Source organism: Natator depressus, chromosome 19 (assembly GCF_965152275.1).
Source record: "Natator depressus isolate rNatDep1 chromosome 19, rNatDep2.hap1, whole genome shotgun sequence".
In the NCBI taxonomy this organism is placed as follows: Eukaryota; Metazoa; Chordata; order Testudines; family Cheloniidae; genus Natator; species Natator depressus.
Genome location: NC_134252.1, coordinates 9897599 through 9920811, shown reverse-complemented (window position 1 = coordinate 9920811; position 23213 = coordinate 9897599). Strand labels below are relative to the sequence as shown.

The 23213-nt window shown below is 46.0% G+C and overlaps 1 protein-coding gene across 1 annotated transcript in view; it reads right to left on the bottom strand.

The window, feature by feature from the left end:
• RPS6KA1 (ribosomal protein S6 kinase A1) overlaps positions 1–11223 on the bottom strand; it is a 65407-nt gene extending 54184 nt beyond the window's left edge. The window contains exons 1-2 of the mRNA XM_074934277.1: positions 10990–11223; positions 574–618 (exon numbers count right to left, since the gene is read on the bottom strand). Of these exons, the coding sequence (XP_074790378.1) occupies positions 574–618; positions 10990–11052 (108 nt within the window). The 5' untranslated portion in view covers positions 11053–11223. The remainder of the gene's footprint in view (positions 1–573; positions 619–10989) is intronic.
• Between the last annotated feature and the right edge of the window lie 11990 nt (positions 11224–23213).

Here is a 23213-nt window from a genome sequence, read left to right as displayed (position 1 = left end):
ATACTTTGCACCTGCAACCCCTTTTTTTTGGGAGAACCTCAAGACAGTTGCACTGACAGTCAAGTCTCACAATATGCTGTGGATTTCTATTAACCTTTCCAGAGATGGGGAAATGGAAGCAGAAAGGTAAAGAGACTTGCCTAAGGTCACAGGGCAAGTCAGTATCAGAGCCACCAACCAATCCCAGGAGTCCAGACTGCTAGTCCTCTGCTCTCAGCAGTGAGCCCATTTCCAGTGCATTTTGCAGCACCTCCATTGGGAGGAGAGTGATTCAGGAGATTCAAGATGCTGGTTTGGTGAAATTGTCTATGCAAATCCAGGGGAAAGTGAGAAGGCAAGGATGGGGCATGACACAGACATTCAACCCTTCCCCTGCCTCCCACCCTCCCTCCCTCCTTCTACCCGCAGTTAGCAACAGAGCAGCTGATTTTAAACCATCCCCTCTCCAAGCCCCATCAAATGAAGGATTACTCAGTTGGCTCTGGACGAAAGGTCACACATAGCAGTGTAATGTACAGCTTCGATGAATGTTTCCGAGACTTGAAGATGCTACATTTGTTTTTGTTTTTTTACCTTTGATGGATGTCTCCCACCTTCTTCTGGTGCAACCTGCCCATTCTGCAAAATGCAAAGAAGAATCCACTGTTAGCAAACGCCAAGCACTATGAAAATGCCATTTTGGAGAGGGGCAGTCAAGTTTACCTGAATAGACTTTTTATACTAAGCTAGAAGGTGATGAAACCTCCAGAAGTTGTTTGGGCCAGATTTATAAAAGACACAGCACAATTGTGTCCCTTACACATCAGATATACATGGCAAGTGGAGCTGGTCAAAAACCCCTGACATTTCAACCGGAAGAGACCTGGTATAATCAGCACCATTTTGGAACTCAGCCAGGTGCGCCAAGGGAGTGTGATTTATGCACGCTTGCTGTTCTGTGAACATTGGCTGGTGGGGGCGTAGGTTAAAGGAGAGGGAGAGCTGCGTCAGCTTCACACTCTTGTATTAGTAGGAAAAGCTACACGCCGAGATGGATGTGTATGTTACACTTTGAATTGAATGAATCCCAGATCGGAAGTTACCGTTTTACTACCAATACCCATTTTAAGATGGGCTTATACTTGATATCATTTACATCACCGCTGACAGTGCCCCAGGACCTTCTGCACCAACTGCTTGGCTTGAGGTTGCATTTGGCCCTTTGTATTCAATAAATACTATCTTGCTAGCCAAACTTCTATTGCTGGAATTGGCAGTGAAGTCCTGAAAGCAGTGTCAAATTCAGCAAGATGGCAGCCCAGTAGGAGCAAGCAGACTTGGAGGTGAAAATAGGTGGGAGATATTTGCTTAGATATAGATATCTGATATTTAGCAGAGTTGCAAGAACACTCCGTAAAAATCCTTCCCCTGTAAAACCAATTTACCTGTGTTTATTAATAAACTTAGCTGAGAAGTGAGGTGAAAGAATTTGAGAAATCCACTTGCCTCATCTCTGTTTATGCTCTTTATTTTTTTTGCATCTCAACTTGAGCAACGAAAGACAATAAAATTAAAACAATGAGGAGTCCGGTGGCACTTTAAAGACTAACAGATTAATTTGGGCATAAGCTTTCATGGGTAAAAACCCACTTCACCCGCATGTTCTAAGCACTGTAATGTCTGAGTTTTAAACATTGTAGAGTGGGAGGGGCTTAAATCAACTTTTGTTAGGATTAAGTGTTTTTGTTTTTCCAAGACTGGTGTCAAGCTTTCATAACACTTTTAACAAGAAATGATGTTTTGGCCCTGTTTAATCCATGCCCTTTTAAAACAAGGCAGAGAAAACTTGCATTTATTGACCCCTGGTATGACAGCTTTTGGAGTGTGACACTAACAAAGTCTCACTTTAACACTACAGGGATTCAGTTTCTACCATAGCTTACTGGTGCTCCACATTTGTCTTGAAGGATACACACACAATTAAATATATTTCTGAACTTCATGCGTACCAGCTGGTGGCTAACTCAGGATAAAGAGTTTAGCACAGGGAGGAGTTGGCAGACTCAGCTCTTCACAGACAAGTTTATTCTTCAAAGATAAGCACAGTGGAAAACAGCTGGTAGTCTCCAAGGTTTTTTTTAAGATGAAAATTTTTATTCATATCCTTAACAGAACAACAAAAGTTTATGATCTTGGTCTCTCCTTCTTGCCTTTGTACAAGGCTAAGAGGGAAACATTGGCTACTTTGACAACCTTGAAGTGAACTCCAGGAATATCACCAACAGGAGATCCCCCTTTCTCTGAGAGCTATGCCCCGAGCAATACACTGCATGTGTGAATTTAGAGCTACTACAATTCACAGCATGGCCACATCAGTTACAGAAGAGAGCGAACCCCTGCCTGCTAGACTGACATTAGCCCCGCAATATTTACACCCATAGGGCACAATTCTGATCTCACACCAGTGTAGTGCCAGTTGCTTCCAGTTTACCCTAGAGAGAGATCAGTCTCAACCTGTAGTGCAACCAGTTGCTTCTCTAAAGTGTGGGACTTAAGCGCATGCTTAAAGCTATTGACTTCAATGGGGAAAATCAAGCATGTACCTAAGAGCTTCCGGGAATAGGGATTACTCAGTTTGGGTTTGTGGAAGTGACCTTGGCACCCTTGCCACATTCCTTGGCCTAAGCAGCTCAGGTAAGCAACATAAGAGAACACAAGAGCTGCCATACTGGGTCAGACCATGCTCCATCTTGCCCACTATCCTGCGTGGGACAGTGGCCAGTTCCAGGGTTTCAGGGAGTATACAGAACAGGGCAATTACAGAGTGATCCACCCATCTTCCGCTCCTGGTTTCTGGCAGTCAGAGGCTTAGGGTTGCCCTGAGCATGGGGTTGTGTCCCCAGCCATTGATGGGCCTATCCACCATGAACTTATCTAATTCTTTTTTGAGCCCAGTTATACTTTTGGCCATCACAACACCCCATGGTAATGAGTTCCACGGGTTAGTTGTGCATTGTGTGAAAAAGTACTACGAGTTTGCATTAAATCTGCTGCCTGTTAATTTCATCAGGTGACCCCTGGTTTTTGCATTGTGTGAAATACACCTCAGTCTGGCCCATGCAGTCCAGTCTGATAAAACTGGTTCCCCGAGGCCAGTGGTTCTTAACCTTTACTGCAGCCTTTACTGCGTGCACCCGAGGTTAAGAACCACTGCCCTAGGCTGAAGCCAGCTCAGTTGTCCTAGACTGCTTCCTTCTGAATAGACAACCATCCAGATTAAGGACTCCCGACTGCTTTAGACACAAGGATTTCTCTTGGCACCTCCTGGAATCCCAGTTCAAGATGGAGGTAAAACACAACATGACGGCCCAGCGCCATTTACAGTCAAAATGGCATTCACAAATGGAGTTTGTCGTTTGATACAGATTCATGCGGACATATATTCATCAGTCACATCCACCAGTTATCCATGCAGCACCCAAAAAAGCGTGCTTAGAGGTGGTTTAAGGACTTAGGACCAGATTCCCAAAGGTATCAGAGCTGCTTGTTCTAACTCAGCCACTTAGAAAGGACCAAACCACGTTGTGTTTCCTCTCATACACTTGCGCAATTTAAAGAATCAGAAGTATTTGCAACCATAAGCAGCCAGAGGAAAATAATGGTACCACTACAGAACCCAACTAGCAGAAGTGTTTCCAAGAGATCACAGACGTATTGTTTAGGAGAAGCTGTCAGTGGCTTTAGCCTACAAAGAATATTTAAGAAATGAAGTAAGATCCTTTCCTTGCATAGAGGAGGGTGCCTCCTTGCTCTCACTAGTGTAGAAGGGCTGGAAGCATGCTCATGTTTATTGGCTCAGCTGTTTCTGATAGACAATTCATACATCACTGCTCATTAAAAATGCAGCTTTGTAAGGGTCGTTTATGTATTTAAAAAATAAGTCTGACGAGAGGTGGAATGCCCATTTTAAGTTGAGGAATTTCACATTTAAATTAGCAGCCACTCAGAGGCTACGAGAGACACATGTCAGGAGAGTGAACCGAGCTTCACGTGGGCCAAACTCTGCTTTCATTTGCACCCAGGCAATCCGCAGAAACTGAAAACAGACTTTGGCCAATCTGAAACTCAGACACCCTTAAACAGCCTCAGGAGGAGACACAAGGAGGTGAGGGGCAGTGGTTCTCAACCAGGGGTACGTGTACCCCTGGGGGTATGCAGAGGTCTTCCGGGGGTACATCAACTCATCTAGATACTTGCCTACTTTTACAACAGGCTACATAAAAAGCAATAGCCAAGTCAGTACAAACTAAAATTTCATACAGAATGACTTGTTTATACTGCTCTATATACTGAAATGTAAGTACAAGATTTATATTCCAATTAAATTTGATAATTATATGGTAAAAATGAGAAAGTCAGCAATTTTTCAGTAACAGTGTGCTGTGACTCTTGTATTTTTATGTCTGATTGCATAAGCAGGTAGTTAGGGGAAGTGAAACTTGGGGTACGCAAGACAAATCAGACTCCCGAAAGGGGTACAGTAGCCTGGAAAGGTTGAGGGCCACTGACACAGGGCACACGCACTGCCCCCCCCCCAGGTACTGGTATACCAAGTTCTCCACAAGCACACCTAAGTAGAACACACATCCACAACCACTTGGAGAAGAACATTTCTTTCTAGACCGCATAGAAGGAGGAAAGCAAGAGAGCGTGGGTAAGGCACGTGACACCTGGGTCTGCTACAGCTTTCCTTGGGCTTTGAGATCTTTGGATGGAAGGGACTATTGAAGCACAAGATTTCAAAGCACCGAGTGAGCTGTAACTGTAACCGAAAGGGAGCATTGTCTATCCCAGCAGCGTCTCCCCCTTTCACCCTATTACCTCTTCCCGCTTCCTAAGCATTTGGCACATACCCTTAAGTGCCACATTTCACGGACTTCCTCCCGTGAAGGAGCACGTGTTCTGCTGAAAGTTCTTTGTGAGGGACTGTAATCCTGCCTGGGAGCGGTAGGGATGCTTGGAAAAATCAAAACAAAGCACACATTCCAGGGGGTGCTTTGCCCGCATATACGTGCTTCCACCGGGAACCAAATCCATCCAACCAATGAGTCACTTTTCAAACTGCTGTACAACTTAGCATTGCTGGAAGAAGCCTGCACGCTTTGAGCCAAGACTCTTCCCCCCCCAAAAGAAAAAACCCTTTACCGCCTCACCTGGTGGTTTCCGTTTAGATCTCTGTGACCCATCTGGAGTTATGTACCTATCTCTGTCCTGACACGTAAAGCAGTCACCTCCCCAGGTAACATGCTGCGTTTAATGCTTTATAAATACACCTGAGCAGATCTGTGGGTTTTTCAGCTTCATCTTTTTGTCTTGTAAGAAGCCTTTCAAGGCTCCATCTTACATTCTTATACGTACACAGCTAACCAGCTGTATGTGGCACAACCAAAGAATCTATGGCAGCAAACTGTTCTCTTGTTTCCAAACATAAGGCTACATGAGCGCCCCACCCCTACGGCGCCTCAGAAGAGAGCAATGCTGATGAGAGTGCCACAGGTACTGACCAGGCAATGCTGGCTCCAGGAATGCCATTGTATGAGACTTGGCTGTGGAACCTGGAGCGTTGTATATTAACAAGGGGCTGACACTGACTGGCCAGGAAGAGCAGTTCAAGCTACAGAAACTGCAGCTCACAGGCATCTCTGTTGGGAGTCAGCAGTCTGTCCACTCAACTTTTCCAGCAAGCTTTGCTCTGCCTCTGAGGAGAGTGCAGAGTAAGAGGGTAATCTGACATACCACCTGTAGTGTTGATTTTAGCTGTCACTTGCTCCAGAAACATCTGAGTGCATCACTTTCAGAAACAAGCTTTGCAACCTTTCATACACAGACTTTAACACCATAGGGATGTGTGTCCAATACAATCGTCTATTAAGAAAGCAAATGTATATGGTTACATAACTCTCACCTAAGGCTGCACTTGGAGATGTTTATCTTAGGACATCTTGCTTTTTAAATACCTTTAATTCTACATAATCCTTATCACAGCCAGAAAGCAATTGCCAGAACTGAACACGGTAGCCATGGCTGCTCTGAATCAGAGAAGCAGGAAGAACTCCTCCCCCTTGGGTCATAAGAGAATGAGCTTCATATTTTACATTGCTATTAAGACACTCAAGACATATTTTCTAACTAGAGTGTTCAGCAAAAGTCTAGCCTTGGACTGCTGATAGATCTGCTGTTTAGATACCCTGGTGCTATTTCTAAAGCTTTAAATTGCAACTAGTCACTATTCAGATGGCCATAAAATATAACTAGACTAGGCAGAACTGGATTTTTTAAAAATAATTTCAATGGATAATATTGATTCTTTTAAAGCATTTTTTCAGTTATTGATTTAAATTTTTACAGTTGCCTAAAATTATGGAGTGCGGGAAGTCAGACGATAATTTGATGACAGTAGATGTTGAGATTCAAAAAGTTAGAGCTTTATAAGCAATAAAGCACAAATTGTCAATATCACATGTCAAAATATACTGAGTAAATATCCTTAAACTAAGTTCTCAAGAAGAATTTCTTATTTTGCCTAGCTGTAAATATAGATTACTATACTATTGAGGGAAATATTTTTTCATCCGTTTATGTTTGTATGGTGAAATTAATGTTTATCGACATTTACCTATAAAAATCTAATCCTTCCATGCCTAAACATAACTAGAACATTGCATATCCAGAAAGAAGCTTCCCCACTCACTTCTATGAATGGTGAAACATTAAGTGCTGATGTACAAAATCCCAACACACTCTCTCTCTAATGAGAATCAAACCCTTCGTTCAAAAGTCTTTGGTACTTTGATATGCAAACTGTTTTGTTGCTAATTTTCTTTTAAATGGAACTTGAGAGTCTTTGCTGATTGTGGTTCCAGGAAGGAAAACGCCACAAAATAAAAAAAACACCCCACACAACACTGCATAGCCCAGATGACAGACTGATGAATTGGCTGTGTGATGCTGGAGAAACGTATTAATAGAGAATTGAGATCACATAGCTTCCTTCTTTATCTGATCACTGCTGTATGTAACATTCAACTAAGATATTCACAAGAGACAAGTTAGCCATAGAGAACTTTTGCTCAGAAGAGAGAGGATGACGTATTTATAATGGGCAAAATAATTCCAGTTTGAAGTGACTGTCAGTTAGGTTGCTGTATATTTGCCTAATGAAACAAGAGTTTAGAGAAAAGCATTGCCTAGAAATTGCTTGTCATTACTATGACAATTAAGTCACTCAGATTCATTTTCTACTGCTTGCACTTTACTTCACCCACATTTGCTCATTATGTAAGCAACATTCTGATCAATGCAGAGAGCAGAAGAGGGACTGAAATATTTGTGAGGCTGAGTATTAGGTGCCCAGGACTCAAGTGCATCCCTTCTTGCCTCCTGCAGTGCATTGGTCTCACACACACTCCCATGCATGCCCCACCTTCTTCACTTGAGATTGCTGCGACAAACAGAGCCAACTATGACCAGTCTCAAAAAAAAAAAAAAAAAAAAAAAAAGAAAGATTACTAATGCTGCTGGAGCATGAAAAAAACCAATAGGTTGGATTCCTCCATGCACACTGCGATAACACCTCTGATCCATGACTCAGAAAGCAAAGGTTTATGGAAGCCCATTTAAAAGCTTTGTGGCAAGGATCCCAGAGTAATTTACGTAACTGACGTTCCAGAATCATCTCGCTATGTTACCCTTCACAGGAAGGGCCAGCAGACTCTCACCACCCTTTAATAACCTTCAAAGCCATGAGGTGCTAATAACCTGCTGGTCTCACTGATTTTCTTTGGGGTTGTGGATGCTCAGCACCCCAAAGAGGGAAGGGAAGGGGGGGGGGCGTGTGTGTGTGTGTGTGTAGGGGGAAGGGGACAGGAAAAAAGCCAGGCCTTTGAGACTTAAATCAGGCTGCTAATGAGGCAGTAGGTGAGAACACATTAGTTCATGATGACAGGTTTCAGAGGAGCAGCCGTGTTAGTCTGTATCCGCAAAAAGAACAGGAGGACTTGTGGCACCTTAGAGACGAACAAATTTATTTGAGCATAAGCTTTCGTGAGCTACAGCTCACTTCATTGGATGCATCTGATGAAGTGAGATGTAGCTCACGAAAGCTTATGCTCAAATAAATTTGTTAGCCTCCAAGGTGCCACAAGTCCTCCTTTCCTATTAGTTCATTCGTTTCCTCATTCTCCTGAGGTTAGAAACAAACTTCAGAGACAGGACTGATTTCCAAACATACTGGACACCTGAACTCCACCACAAACAAAAAACCCCCAAGACATCCGTTTCAGGTCAGCACTATATCTCTAGTAACGTTGACACCCTCAGCAGACGGGCATGCAGCACACAAAAGCGCAGTTGGCCACAGGATTAGGCAGTAAATCCCAGTCCTGCCAGCAGCATTTCATGTCATTGACACTGGCATTAATTTTTCCTCCTGTTAGAGTTTCCTTTTGGGTAATCAGGTGTTATGAGGTCTTCCGATTCAAAAAAAAAAAAAAAAAAGAAGCAAACTTAAAGCACCGTGGTATCTTACTACAGCACTGTCATCTTCCAGATCTCAGTTACCTCACCGCAAAAGTCAGCCCTGAAAGCACGGCATGATACCAGGCCTCTTGATCAAATCATTGTGGAAAAAGTAACTCCCTCCTCTCCCACCCCTGTACACACACGTGCCTTGATGACTCAAAACTTTACAACAGATGCTGTTAATCCACTTCAAGATGAATCCTCTGCCTATCCATGCACCCCAGATGTTCTAAGCCCACAGCAGATGGAGACCCTTAACACTGCTGCTAACCAGCATGGTGAAGTATTAACCCAAAGCTTTGCAGGGCTTGGCTGGCAAAGAGAAGGGGCAACTGTGACCAATGACAGTCTCTCAACAGAACATTTGTTGTTATTGTCATTGCTCAGAGGTTTCAAGTCAAGTTTCTTTCTTTATCATGAAAGACCTATCAAGAGGGGAAGTGTTAGGGACTGGTCAGCTTTAGCAGGAGAACCTCAGCTTGTGCACCGGTGTGAGGCGGTGGGTAGGCAGAATAGTACACAAAGGGAGAGCCTCAGGGCCTGAGAAAAACACAAGCTGTAGAATAAAGGTGCTGGGTCTAGTTACCATTAGTAGGAGCTCAGTTACATAGCACATGGCCATAGGTGATTCTTTAGTATTCAGTTTAAATGCTCCCCAGACTTGCACCCCAAAATTTGTAGCATAAGCCTGCAACAAGGCATATTCATGGCTCATGCAGTATCCTGTCCATCTAAACAAAGATTGAGTTACGGGGGGGCGGGGGGGGGGGAGATTTAAGCAGGAAGGAAAGAAAAGTGTGTATGCGAGAAAGAAGTGTTTATACGTGATAGAACACCTGGGAATTTTAAATGTAAGCCCATCCTAGCAAACTGGATTAGAGAAGTGTCAGTGTGCATGCTTTGAAGGGGAAGCAGTGTAGTGCTCTTATGGGGACATTTTGACTTGGGACTTTGAAGCTGGAACTGCGTTTTCATCCACGTTTGAAAAGATCCTCGCATACCTGCGGCACTACTGCAATCTAAACAACAAGAGATTCGGAGATAAGGTGAGAGTTCCGGACTTCATTCTGCACTTCAGAGCATTTGTTGGGTTTAATTAGGCCCTTAAATGTTGGATAGACTACAAGCTGGATAAAAAAAAATTAAGGGAAGGAGAGTATCTAGGGTCAAATATAGCTTAAGGAGTGGTTAATACGCTGATCTGACAGATCATTACAATGCACTCCGTCTAGCAAGCAAACTGGTGGATGGTTTTCCTACAAATCCTCAGGAAATTTGATTAGTTGGGCGTGTGTGACGTATGTATTACAAACAGGAGAGATACAGGCAAAGACACTTTTTGAAGAAGTTAATTCCTCTGCAATGTTAAGAAAGTAATACAGGCAAAACACTTCTCAAATGTGGTTTAAAAGACGACAGTTGTACAGTTTGTTGTTTTTATTTGAAACTTGTAGAACTCCCCCCCAGGGGCTTGGTACAAAAGATTGCTTGAGGACTGACGCTATTCAGCACTAAGTTTTAGCCCCGGACTGGTTTGTACAGCCCAGCTGTAAACCCACAAGGGGTCACCCCTAAGGGGCTCAGCAGCCTAAATATTGCAGTGTGATAGGCCAAATCAATGCAGTGGATTATGGATGGCAGCCTCAGGGCAGCACACAAAACTCACAGGATTACTGTGAATCTGCTTCTTTGCTTAAACAACATAACTAACTAACTGCTGGCTGTTGGAACCCCTGAAACCTGCTTGCAGACATGTTGATTGGATCAGGTGAGAAGTCCCTGCCTTCCCCACCTCCCCAAAAATGAATTTCTCAATTCCTTTAGCGCAGGGTGAGGGCAGAGAGGTGATCCAAAGCAGCGATCTTGGGTGTAGAATCCCTAATTGCATTCATCTGATCAATTATGGGATTTTTATGTCTTTAATTAGTAGGCAAGCCTACAGCGAGGCTTAGCTGCCATACTCCTCATCTGGGTGAGGTGGAGACCTGGGCACTTTCTTTGTTCAAAGGGAAACTTTGTGTGTGTCTCTGATTGGGGGGACACGGACACGAACACACACTTACTTTCTCCTCAGCGCTGACCTCGGGGCTTTCAATGGGAAAGCAAAACATCCCTCTCCCAAAATCTCTGGGATCTCGCCCAGCCTGGCCCTCCTGCCCTGGCTCAGACCCAGACCCGCCGTGGGGCAGGCAGGCTCCCTTCAGCCCCTTCCCCGCAGTGCGGGCAGGGGTCCCGCTCCCCTCTCTGCCCCGCAGGGGCTCGCATGGCTTCCCCAGACCCCACCAACAACTAGGGTGGGGGGCTACCTCCACCACAGCCGGGCCCCCAACACCCTAGGGCAAGGGGTACAGGGGCGGTTGCATGCCCCTCCCCACAAAGGCCCCCCCAAAATTCCCCGCCCGCATTCCATGCCCTGCGCCCCCTCCTCACCTCCGTGTCCAGCTGCACCAGCTCCATGTTGGGCCACGGATCTCCCAGCTGGGCGAGCGGCATCCTGGCGGCTTCTGGCCCCGGGAGCGGGGCTGGCTGGCTGGCTCCTTCCCCTGGCTGCAGGTGGGTCAGGCGGGACAGCGCTGGGGCTCCAGCCCGAGCTCCGCCGCCCTCCGCTCCTGAGCCAGCTCCGGAGCGCCGCTCGCTGCCCGCATTGGGCACCGGCCTCTAGCGCCGGCCCCCTCCGCCCCATTGGCTGAGTCTCTCCGCGGGGCTGGCGGGAGGTTGCGCCCGGGCCCGGGGCGCTGCCTTCCCGCGGGGGCTCGGGGCGCAGTCCCCGCCTGCTCCGAGAGGGACCCGGGCACGGACAGAAGCCAACACCCTGCCCAAGGGGGGTGCACTCAGTCCGCACCCCTCACGGATCCCCTCCTAGTGCTGGGGCAGGGCTGCACCCCAGAGCCTCATCTTTAGGGGGTACAAATTCTCGCTCCTTTCCAGGAGCTCCCCGAATCCCACCTCTATACCCCTGCTTCGGGGGCAACCAAAGTCTCATTCTTTCAAGGGGCACCTCAAAATCTGCCCCCCGTGAAAATGTTCACCCCTTCCCAGGTGCTAAAAGAGGCTGGTGTCAGTGCAAAGCAGTTCAGTTCAGTAAGTCTCATGCTGCTGCATCAGGAGTGGCTAAAAAATATCCAGTTCCTGAGCAAAAGATAGAACCTGACCCACCTCCTCTCTCCAATTCTCCAGCGGCAGTCCTTGACCCAGATAATGCAGGCATAGAGCTCTAGAGGGGCCAGAAGATGAAGCCAGAGCAAGTCTACACTTGAGGTCTGTTGTGCTTTCCTCTCTCTCAACCATCCCCCTTCAGCCTCTCTGCCGCGCAGGGGCTCGCATGGCTTCCCCAGACCCCACCAACAACTAGGATGGGGGGTACCTCCACCACAGCCGGACCCCCAACACCCTAGGGCAAGGGGTTCGGGGAGGGTTGCATGCCCCTCCCCACAAAGGCCCCCCCAAAATTCCCCGCCCGCATTCCATGCCCTGCGCCCCCTCCTCACCTCCGTGTCCAGCTGCACCAGCTCCATGTTGGGCCATGGATCTCCCAGCTGGGCGAGCGGCATCCTGGCAGCTTCTGGCCCCGGGAGTGGGGCTGGCTGGCTGGCTCCTTCCCCTGGCTGCAGGTGGGTCAGGCAGGACAGCGCTGGGGCTCCGATGAAGTGAGCTGTAGCTCACGAAAGCTTATGCTCAAATACATTTGTTAGTCTCTAAGGTGCCACAAGTCCTCCTTTTCTTCAGCCTCTGTGACTCCTGATATACCACAGCCTCCAGCATAGCCTGTTTCTAGCTGCATCTTCCCAGCTTGCGGGGTTCATGCTGAAAGTTTCCAAGTCCCTCTTGTGAACATCCTGGAACCTGAGCCCAGGTTGGCCCCGTGGCCTTGAAGCGCCCATACAGTACACCCTTTGGAATGTGGCCTTTGTCCACCTAGCGTGCAGATGAGAGTCTAACAGAGACATCTGAGTGTTTGAGAATAGCAACGGGACTTGGTAACTTTGTCTTCTCAAGTACTTTGGTGTCGTCAAGAACATTGGATTCCCACTTGCTTTTTAGAAGACAGTGATGACAGTGAGTATGAAAGGTATTTAGCCTTCTCTCATGCCTGCTGTAGGTGGTCCAGGTCTCACCACAGTACAGCAGTGTGCTCCAAATGTAAGTCTGATAGATCCGTATCTTGGTGTTTAGTGATGGCTGAATGTGGTTGCTGCCTTCCTGATACAAGAATTAAGCTTTTCATCTAGAAATAAGTTATCCGATACCTACCAGGAGAGCCAAACCAGTGGTGGTAAGGCTGGGAAATGTAAAGAGCAAATGTCTAGTGTGGACAAAGGCTATGTGGTTTACCCAAGGCCACGCAGTGAGTGAGTGTCAGTTAGGATTTGCATGTAGGAACTTGTGGCTCCCATTACCAAAGTCGGTCCACTAGACTAAGCTGCTCTGTTTACCAAATTACAAAAGAGACTGAATAGTCCCTTTTTCATTTCCCCTTGACTTGCTTAATCAGAGGCTCCTCAAGGGGAAAACCAGGGGAGAATGTTTTCCTATCTGAATTATTTTTAAATTATATCTGTTTTTAACCAGGGCTGGGCTAAGCAATTTTCTGATGTGGAGCCTGAGAACGAGTGATAATTGGAGATGAAGTCAGAGTGATTAATTACTGGAACTTACCAAGGGATTTGGTAGATTCTCCATCACCTAAAGTCTTTACATCAAGACTGGATGTTTTAAAAACAAAAACATCCTTGATCACAAGATAAGGGCTTGATACAGGAATTCCTGGTTAAAAATCTATGGTCCGTGTTATACAGGTATCGTCAGTCTAGATGATCATAATGGTGTCTTCTGGCCTTAAGATCTACGAATTTACAGACTTAGATGTGGGAGGAAAAGGAGAAATCAAGGTCAAGGAATAAAGTTATTGAGAGTGGAGGCAAACAAAGGTCTAAATCAAGGAAGGAAATGGAGGATATATGCATATGCTTACCCAGAAAATCACTTCTGTTGTCTTTCAAGCATTAAGCAAAAGGAAGTGGAGAGGAAGCCTCAAGATTTCTTGGCCAAAATAGGGAGAGGGAGGACAGATTGAATCAACCTGTCAGAAGATATTTACAGTTGAAGACATAAAACAGACCAGTATCTCAACATATGGTAACATGTCTTTAAAGGCAAAGCTCAGTGGTTGTGCATAGGCATTTACATGCATTGTTTGAATAGTAACACTGGTCAGTGACAGGATCTTCCCTAATATATATATGAAAATAATTGAACACATACAGAAGGTACCATATTCACAGGCGTCCCTGGATTCCTTACATCAAAGAGCCACTCATGGTTTTGGATGATTTTAAGTACTGTTTGTACTTAAATATGTACAACTGTTATGTGTACATATTTCTACTGGTAAGGGAGATTTTCAAAGGCACAAAAGGCAGCTAGATGCCCACTCTCACTGCCCAATTGGAGTGAGGTGCCCAACTGCCATGTGTGCCGTGGAAAATCTCCCCCCTAAGCTTTAAGCTGAGTTGTATGCTGCCTTCATTGTATATATAACCCTGGAAAATACCCCCACAAGAAGGGCCCCCATGAAGCTGACCTTTGACAATTCCACCATGGTGGCACTGGTCTTGATTCCGCCACACTTTAGGAATCATCCAGCCCTGGTGTCTAACTGAAGTGATATATTTAAGCCATTACTGGCAGAGAGGGCATTTCCCACCAGTTGGCATGCAGAATTCCTATTGACTTCAAAGAGGAGATTTGCCTGGAGGTCTTGCAAGAGCAGGTCTTTAACAATCATGTGGAGCAACTGAGGATATAACTTTGACCCAGCTGGCCATTAACTGCTGTGAATTTTCTGACCCAGAAATCATTATTGCTATTGTAAAGAGTGAAAATATGTTAAAAATAAAGTAGTTTCCTTTTGGTGTGTTAAAAAGTTGGCATGCACATGGCCCTGGATGGGGTGCTCTGTTTACAGCACTGGTATTTTTCTAGCACTTAACAGTAGTACAGTAATCAGTAAGAATGCAAGACAATTTTCAAAATTATTGTGGGAGGTTAATGGCCACTATCCAGAGGGATTCTATTTGAAACGCAGAGCAAAGTGTGTTGGAATTCAACTAGAGAGATAGGGAGAGAATCCACTGCTGACTCTATCCCCTGATGGCTCTACTGAGATGCTGAAATTTGCTCGTATTTCACAGCAGAAAGATTTGCAAGTTGACTGCATGCTTGACAAAAGACAGGAAATATTGAGCTTTATAGAAACGATTTATTTAATTTGAAGGGAACAGAAAGATCCACACCCAGGGATGCCGAAGAGTCTAGACAAAGTATCAAATCACACAAGCCATAGTTTCACAGTAAAACTGTAAATTCAAGATTTTTTTTTTAACTGAAAAAAACACTGCACGAGTATTAGCGCGATAGTGCTTGTGCTCTGTTTATTGTTTCATTTATACAAAGACTTCAAAGAACTTCTCAAAGGTGGCTACACAGTATCCCCAAATTAGATTAGATAACTCTCATAGCAATTCAGTGGCTGAGCTGGCCATAGAATGCAAGAATCCTGAATCCAAGTCTGCTGCTGTAACCAGTAGGCCACACTGCCTCCCTTATGAAGTTTGATTTCTGCACTAGACAACCCTGAAAGATACAGGTGACTGGTAACAGAATATGGAGCCTCATTATTAGGTTGCCAGGTAAGCTCAGGGCAATGGTGACTGAAAGCGTTTTCTTGATAGGTGAAATGAGGTAGTGGTCTCAGCCCAATTTGTATTTCCCAGCTAAAAGGCTACCATACCAGGTGGCTCCAGTGTTGACACCCAAGAGCGCACAATGGCTAAATGAAGCTAAACAACCTTCTTCCTTTCCAAATGTTCTCTTCAGGTAAGTGCAGAGGTCTTTGGGGCAGCACTATGGCTTTGATGGAGACACAGAGGTCTCCAAAGCTCTTACATGGCCCCTTTCACAGAATTAAATTCACTGAAAAACTCAAAATACTGCATTGCTGTTTGTTTTCTCCAGTTTCAAAATCCAAATCCTCTTCATTTACAACACGAGACATTTTAGCATCTGAAGCTGGCTGACTTTTGGTTTATAAATGTGTTCCCATCCAAAGTGATTGTAATGTATGTGAAAGTAACATCCATTGAAACAACAAACAACCAGCTTTCCCAGGCTTGGCCACAGGTACAGTTCTCCCTTTTGCATTAAAAGCTGTTTGATTTGCTGGCCCCTTTGTGTTCCCTGTATAAGAATGCACAGACCATAGCTACTCAGCGTAGCTGCCTAGGAATAGTGATCCCCTGAGTCACCTTATCTGTCCGCTTCTCCTTTCTGGAGCCAAGATGCACCAGGAACATCTTTTTAACAGTGTGTTGTACTAGATGATTGTATTGTAAGTTTGGAGGTGTACGGATAATGTTTCTCTCTTTATTCTCCTGTATATTTCTATACTTTCTGAGACTCAAAATTGTATCCCTGTCTTCCTATATAATGTTTATCAGGCAGTCTTAGATCATTTTACAAGCATCAGAACAAATCCCACCAGCCTTTACTCACACAAATAAATGTAATGGGATTCCAAGCACAAATTTGCAGGATGAGTCCCATTACCAAGGCTATTATTTACTGAGCAAGATCAGTGTGGTCTGCACTCTACATGCATTCAGACATTGTTAATTAAGCCTTACAACAACCCTGTGCAGTAGGTATGTATGTATTTTGTTTTTTAAAATGCACTAATCTGAAATAATCTTCTAGTACATTGCTGTTATTCCTGTTGTGCAGATGGGGAAACTGAGGACCATGTCACGGAGCAAATCAGTGGCAGAGCCAGGATTAAAACTCAGGAGTCCCATCATCCTCTCATAACAGCAGAACATAAGACCGGCCATACTGGGTCAGACCAAAGGTCCATCTAGCCCAGTATCCTGTCTTCTGACAGTAGCCAATGCCAGGTGCTTCAGAGGGAATGAATAGAACAGGTAATCATTAAGTGATCCATCCCCTGTCGCCCGGCCCATTCCCAGCTTCTGGCAAACAGAAGCTAGGGATACCACACTGCCCATCCTGGCTAATAGCCACTGATGGACCTATCCTTCGTGAATTTATCTAGTTCTTTTTCTAACCCTGTTATAGTCTTGTCCTCCATAACATCCTCTGTCAAAGAGTTCCGCAAGTTGACTGTGCGTTGTGTGAAGAAATACTTCCTTTTGTTTGTTTTAAACTGCTGCCTATTAATTTCATTTGGTGACCCCTAGTTCTTGTGTTATGAGAAGGAGTAAATAACATTTCCTTATTTACTTTCTCCACACCAGTCATGATTTTATAGACCTCAATCATATCTCCCCTTAGTCATTTCTTTTCCAAGCTGAAAACTCCCAATCTCCCCTCCTCTTACCACCATAATGGGATAACATTGTTTTCATCCCAGAGACATTTTCCCTTTGCGTGGTGCAAGTGTCACTTTTTAGACATAAAACAGGAGCTCTGTAAATGAGAAACTTTGGCTGGCGTGTTTAATGACCGATTACTTTTTCCTTTTGTGGCGGATTTCTTTCCGTTGTCGTACTCATCACCATGTGTGATTACAGCTGCCTGAAATGCCACTGCTTTCTGGGGCAGGTCCAGGCAGCAGCCGGAATGCGGAAAATACATCACTGCAGATTATGGTACGGTGAGTTCCTTAGGGAACACAATCAGTTCTCTAACTCTAATTCCCCTGGAAGAGAGTGTTCAATGTGTAGTGAGGGCCTATTAACAGGACAAATACCTGCATCTTCTGCAAACACAAACATGAGCCTCACAGTCCCTCCTGACATTGCTCATGTGGCCAGTTCTTGCAAGAATTAAGCTGTCTCATCTACTCAAACCAAGTTGAAAAGGAGTACTTGTGGCACCTTAGAGACTAACCAATTTATTTGAGCTCACTTCATCAAAGTGAGCTGTAGCTCACGAAAGCTTATGCTCAAATAAATTGGTTAGTCTCTAAGGTGCCACAAGTACTCCTTTTCTTTTTGCGAATACAGACTAACATGGCTGCTACTCTGAAACCTGTCAAACCAAGTTGTGATTCTTATGGCACCATTTACTGTATTTTCCTTTGAAAAAGGCTCCTGGTTCTATGAAGTGATTGTGGGATCACCGACCCCATCCAGTCCACTGCTTCCACATGAATTATTATGGTAAGTATCATAATAGCACCTAGGAGCTCTAGTCATGGACCAGAGTTTTTGACTGGAGCCCCAGAAATCTGCAGGAGGATTGTTTAGCATGGGCACATGCAGCCTAAGGTGGGTCTGGCTAAGAGAGAATGCATTGGTTAAACTGATGCCTAGGAGAGCCTCTTTTTATTTGGGAATTTGCCACCTGTGTCTCCAGAGCACCAGGTTGGAGACAATAGGTGTCCTGAGCAAAGGGACCCATTGAGGTTGGGAACACATCCTGGGAGGACATGGGAACCAATCAGGCACCAGCCATCTGGGCAGCAAGGCCATATCTGCTGGTTGTCATGGATACAATCTTTCCGTCAGTCTTCCCCGATATCAGTTACCTTCCGTTTCCTGGATGCAAAGAAACGAGCCATGAGTCTAGTCTAATTTCCATGAAGAGCAGAACACTTGACATCCAAACAAAAAGAAAAATTATTCTGTTCAAAGCTCAGACATCTCTTCCTAGCACGAACTGAACCAGGAGCTGAAGCTGACTTGCTTTTTGGTATTTCAGCTATGTGAGCCTGATAATGCTCTGAATAATTCCATTTTGATGCTGCTGTTACCTTCAAATATCTGATAGGACCTCAGAGGAGTTGTTTTCTCTGCCTGTTCATATTTTTCTCTTGTTTAGCCTTTTGGATCCAGGATAAGCCACTGTGGAGTCTCCTTATTGCCTGATTACTGCACAGATGTGCAGTTTCATTTACTTCAGCTATGCATTAGAAAGTTCAAGCTAGTAACATCAGCTAACAAGAAACTGGCTCAGCCTTTCAGATCCTAGCTGCCTTCAGCTCCCTGTGTGGACGAGACAATGGTGGGTCAAATGTGGCTTCAACGTTTTATAGAAGAGAAGCCCTTACAAAACCTAAAGCCAATTCCAGGGGAAACAGCAGGTGGGGATAGCGACTTATTCACAGTGTATAGTTTATCTAATGAAGTTGGAAAATTTTGTTGAATCATTGGCACTCAGAGGTGTTCATCATACAGCCAGCTCTCACTGCAGCACCATGCCAGCCAGTGAGAATGTGAAAGGGAAAATGACTAGAAACTGTAAAAAAGAGTGAAACTGACAGATGTGCTTTCATTGTCCCCAGCTGGGGAGAATGCAGAGTAAACAGTACAAATCCAGGAACCTGGGTCATGAGGCAGGTTTGCCAGGGATATGGGGGAACCTGGCAACATAAAACAAAAGCACCCTCCAGCAGAAGCACAATTTGAATTAGCTGAAAATCTTAAATGAGCTATTAACAGTACAGTGCCTACAACACACAGCTGGGCAGTTCTCATCCCACTGTGTAGAGGGCACTGGTGTGCATTACATCCATTCATTCCAAATTAAACAATTTTACACTTTGGGAAATGCCACCCACTTCAACACTTGGGAAACTTGAGAAGGCGTGCAGCGATTGGGGAAGAGAACACATGCTGTGGGGGGATGCAGGGTGACCTCTCGTGCTCCTGAGTCTCTAGCCACTCACTGACCAGCTTGTGGAAGATGGCAGCTGATAAGTCCCTCATCCTCCTCTTTCATTTTAATTTAAACCCTAGCCCAGGTCATGTGGAGCTACTTTTTGCTGTTTCAACAGACGCAGAGAAGTTAAGTCAGTTGTTCAAAGTCATACAGTGAATCAGTTTCACAGCTGAGAAGAAAATCTAAAAGTCCTGACTCCCAGATTCTTGGCTCTAACCCCAAGCCACACAAAGCAAATAAACGACCCAGACTCATTGGAAATCCAGGCCCTTGGCAGCTATTCTTCTTTCTCTCTGGCCTTGTCTACACTACGAAATTAGGTTGAATTTATAGAAGTCAGTTTTGTAGAAAGCGTTTTTATACAGTCGATTGTGTGTGTCCCCACACAAATGCTCTAAGTGCATGTAGTCAGCGGAGTGTGTCCACAGTACCAAGGCAACCATCGACTTCCGGAGCGTTGCACTGTGGGTAGCTATCCCACAGTTCCCGCAGTCTCTGCCGCCCATTTGAATTCTGGGTAGAAATCCCAGTGCCTGATGGGGCTAAAATATTGTAGCGGGTGGTTCTGGGTACATATCGTCAGGCCCCCCTTCCCTCCCTCCCTCCGTGAAAGCAAGGGCAGACAATCGTTTTGCGCCTTTTTCTTGAGTTACCTGTGCAGACGCCATACCACGGCAAGCATGGAGCCCGCTCAGCTAACCATCACCGTCTGTCTCCTGGGTGCTGGCAGACGCGGTACTGCATTGCTACACAGCAACAGTTTATTGCTTTTTGGCAGCAGACAGTGCAGTATGACTGGTAGCCATCGTCGACGTAGTCCAGGGTGCTCTTTTAACCAACCTCGATGAGGTCGGGGCGCCTGGGCAAACATGGGAGTGACTCAGCCAGGTCATTTCCCTTTTAAGTTTCGTCTCATGGCGATTCAGTCCTACCAGCAGTGCACTGTCTTTTAACCTGCAGCCAGCAGAAGACGATGGCCAGCAGTCACACTGCACCGTCTTCTGCCGAGCACCCAGGTATGACGATGGCTAGCGGTCATACTGCACAGTCTGCTGCCAGCAAGATGTATAAAAATAGATGAAGTGGATCAAAACAAGAAATAGACTAGATTTGTTTTGTATTCATTTTCTCCTCCCTCCCTCCATTGAATCAACGGCCTGCTAAACCCAGTTTTGAGTTCTATCCTTGAGGGGGCCATTCTGTTTCTCACAAAGCCACCCCCTTTGTTGATTTTAATTCCCTGTAGGCCAACCCTGTAAGCCATGTTGTCAGTCGCCCCTCCCTCCGCCAGAGCAATGGCAAACGATAATGCATTTCGCGCCCTTTTCCCTGGATTGCCCGAGCAGGAGCAGACGCCATAGCACAGCAAGCATGGAGCCCATTCAGCTCACCACAGCAGTTATGACCATTGTAAACACCTCACGCATTATCGTGCAGTGTATGCAGAACCAGCACCTGAAAAACCAGGCGAGGAGGCGACGGCAGCGCGGCGATGAGGACATGAACACTCTTTTCTCTAAAACCGTGTTCCCCTGCAATTTGGAGATCATGGTGTTAATGGGGCAGGCTCATGACGTGGAATGCCGATTCTGGGCCCGGGAAACAAGCACAGAGTGGTGGGACCGCATAGTGTTGTAGGTCTGGGATGATTCCCAATGGCTCCGAAACTTTTGCATGCGTAAGGGCACTTTCATGGAACTTTGTGACTTGCTTTCCCCTGCCCTGAAGCGCAAGAATACCAAGATGAGAGCAGCCCTCACAGTTCACAAGCGAGTGGCAATAGCCCTGTGGAAGCTTGCAACGCCAGACAGCTACCGGTCAGTCGGGAATCAATTTGGAGTGGGCAAATCTACTGTGGGGGTTGCTGTGATGCAAGTAGCCAACACAATCACTGAGCTTCTGCTATCAAAGGTAGTGACTCTGGGAAACGTGCAGGTCATACTAGATGGCTTTTCTGCAATGGGATTCCCTAACTGTGGTGGGGCTATAGACGGAACCCATATCCCTATCTTGGGACTGGACCACCAGGGCAGCCAATACATAAACCGCAAGGGGTACTTTTCAATGGTGCTGCAAGCACTGGGGGAATCACAAGGGACGTTTCACCAACATCAACGTGGGATGGCCGGGAAAGGTTCATGACGCTCGTATCTTCAGGAACTTTGGTCTCTTTAAACGGCTGCAGGAAGGGATTTACTTCCCAGACCAGAAAATAACTGTTGGGGATGTTGAAATGCCTATAGTTATCCTTGGGGACCCAGCCTACCCCTTAATGCCATGGCTCATGAAGCCGTACACAGGCACCCTGGACAGTAGTAAGGAGCTGTTCAACTATAGGCTGAGCAAGTGCAGAATGATGGTAGAGTGTGCATTTGGATGTTTAAAGGGTCGCTGGTGCAGTTTACTGACTCGTTCAGACCTCAGCGAAAGCAATATTCCCACTGTTATTGCTGCTTGTTGTGTGCTCCACAATCTCTGTGAGAGTAAGGGGGAGACGTTTATGGCAGGGTGGCAGGTTGATGCAAATCGCCTGGTCGCTGAATACGCGCAGCCAGACACCAGGGCAGTTAGAAGAGCACAGCAGGAAGCAGTGCGCATCAGAGAAGCTTTGAAAACCAGTTTCAAGACTGGCCAGGGTACTGTGTGACACTTCTGTTTGTTTCTCCTTGATGAAAACCCGCCCCCTTGGTTGACTTTAATTCCCTGTAAGCCACCCACCCTCCCACCTTCGATCACAGCTTGCTTGCAAAGGAAATAAAATCACTATTATTTAAAAAACATGTATTCTTTATTAATTGATTATAAAAATAGGGAGATAACGCACAAGGTAGCCCGGGTGGGGTGTGGGAGGAGGATAGGAGGGAAGGAAAAGGCCACTTTAAAGCTTGTTGAATGCCCGCCTTCTGTTGCTTGGGCTGTCCACTGGGGTGGAGTGGTTGGGTGCCCAGAGCCTCCCACCCCGCGTTCTTGGGCATCTGGGTGAGGAGGGTATGGAACTTGGGGAGGAGGGAGGGCGGCTAAGCAGGGGCTGCAGCGGCAGTCTGTGATCCTGCTGCTGTTCATGAACCTCCATCAGACGCCGGAGCATGTCCGTTTGATCCCGCAGTATCCCCAGCGTTTCCTCTTGCCTCCTCTGATCTTCCTGCCACCACCTCTCCTCACGTTCATCGGCCACCATCCTGTACTCTGCTATTGTGTCCCTCCACACAGTTCTGTCAGTGCCGGACGACTGCATGAGCTCAGAGAACATTTCGTTGCGTTTTTTTCGCTGCCTTATCTGAGATAGCCTCTGGGACAGAGGAGGGAGGCTTGAAACATTTGCAGCTGCTGGAGGAAAAAAAGGGAGTGAAGTATTTAAAAAGATACATTTTACAGAACAATGGCTATACTCTTTCACGGTGAACAACACTATTCACATTACATAGCACATGTGATTTTGGTACAAGGTCGCACTTTGCATCTTATATTGAGTGCCTGCGGCTTTGGTGTTAGAGATCACACATGCAGGGCCGGGCAACAGAATTCGGCTTGCAGGTGGCCATGGTAAGCCATAGTCTTTCGGCTTCTGCAACCTTCATAACAGCAGCCCCCTCCTTTCCTATACCAAGCAAAGCCTGTTGAGTTGGCCATTTACTGCTGCAGTTTTCCTGTTAACGTGCAGCAGCAGAAACCAAACTAACCCCCTCCCCCCATCCAATTCTCTGGGATGATCGCTTTTCCTCTCCCCCCACTGCCTGGCTGGTATCAGGGAAGATCCCTGCTAGCCAAACGCGAACAGCTCAGCGCCAATGGCCCCCCCTCCCACCGCGTGGCTAACTGCAGGGAGGATTTCTTTTCAGCCACAGGCAAACAGCCCAGTAGGAACGGCCACCTCTGAATGTCCCCTTAATCAAATTCCCCTATTTCAACCAGGTTACCACGAACGATATCACTCTCCTGAGGATAACACAGAGGGATAAAGAACGGATGTTGCTTGA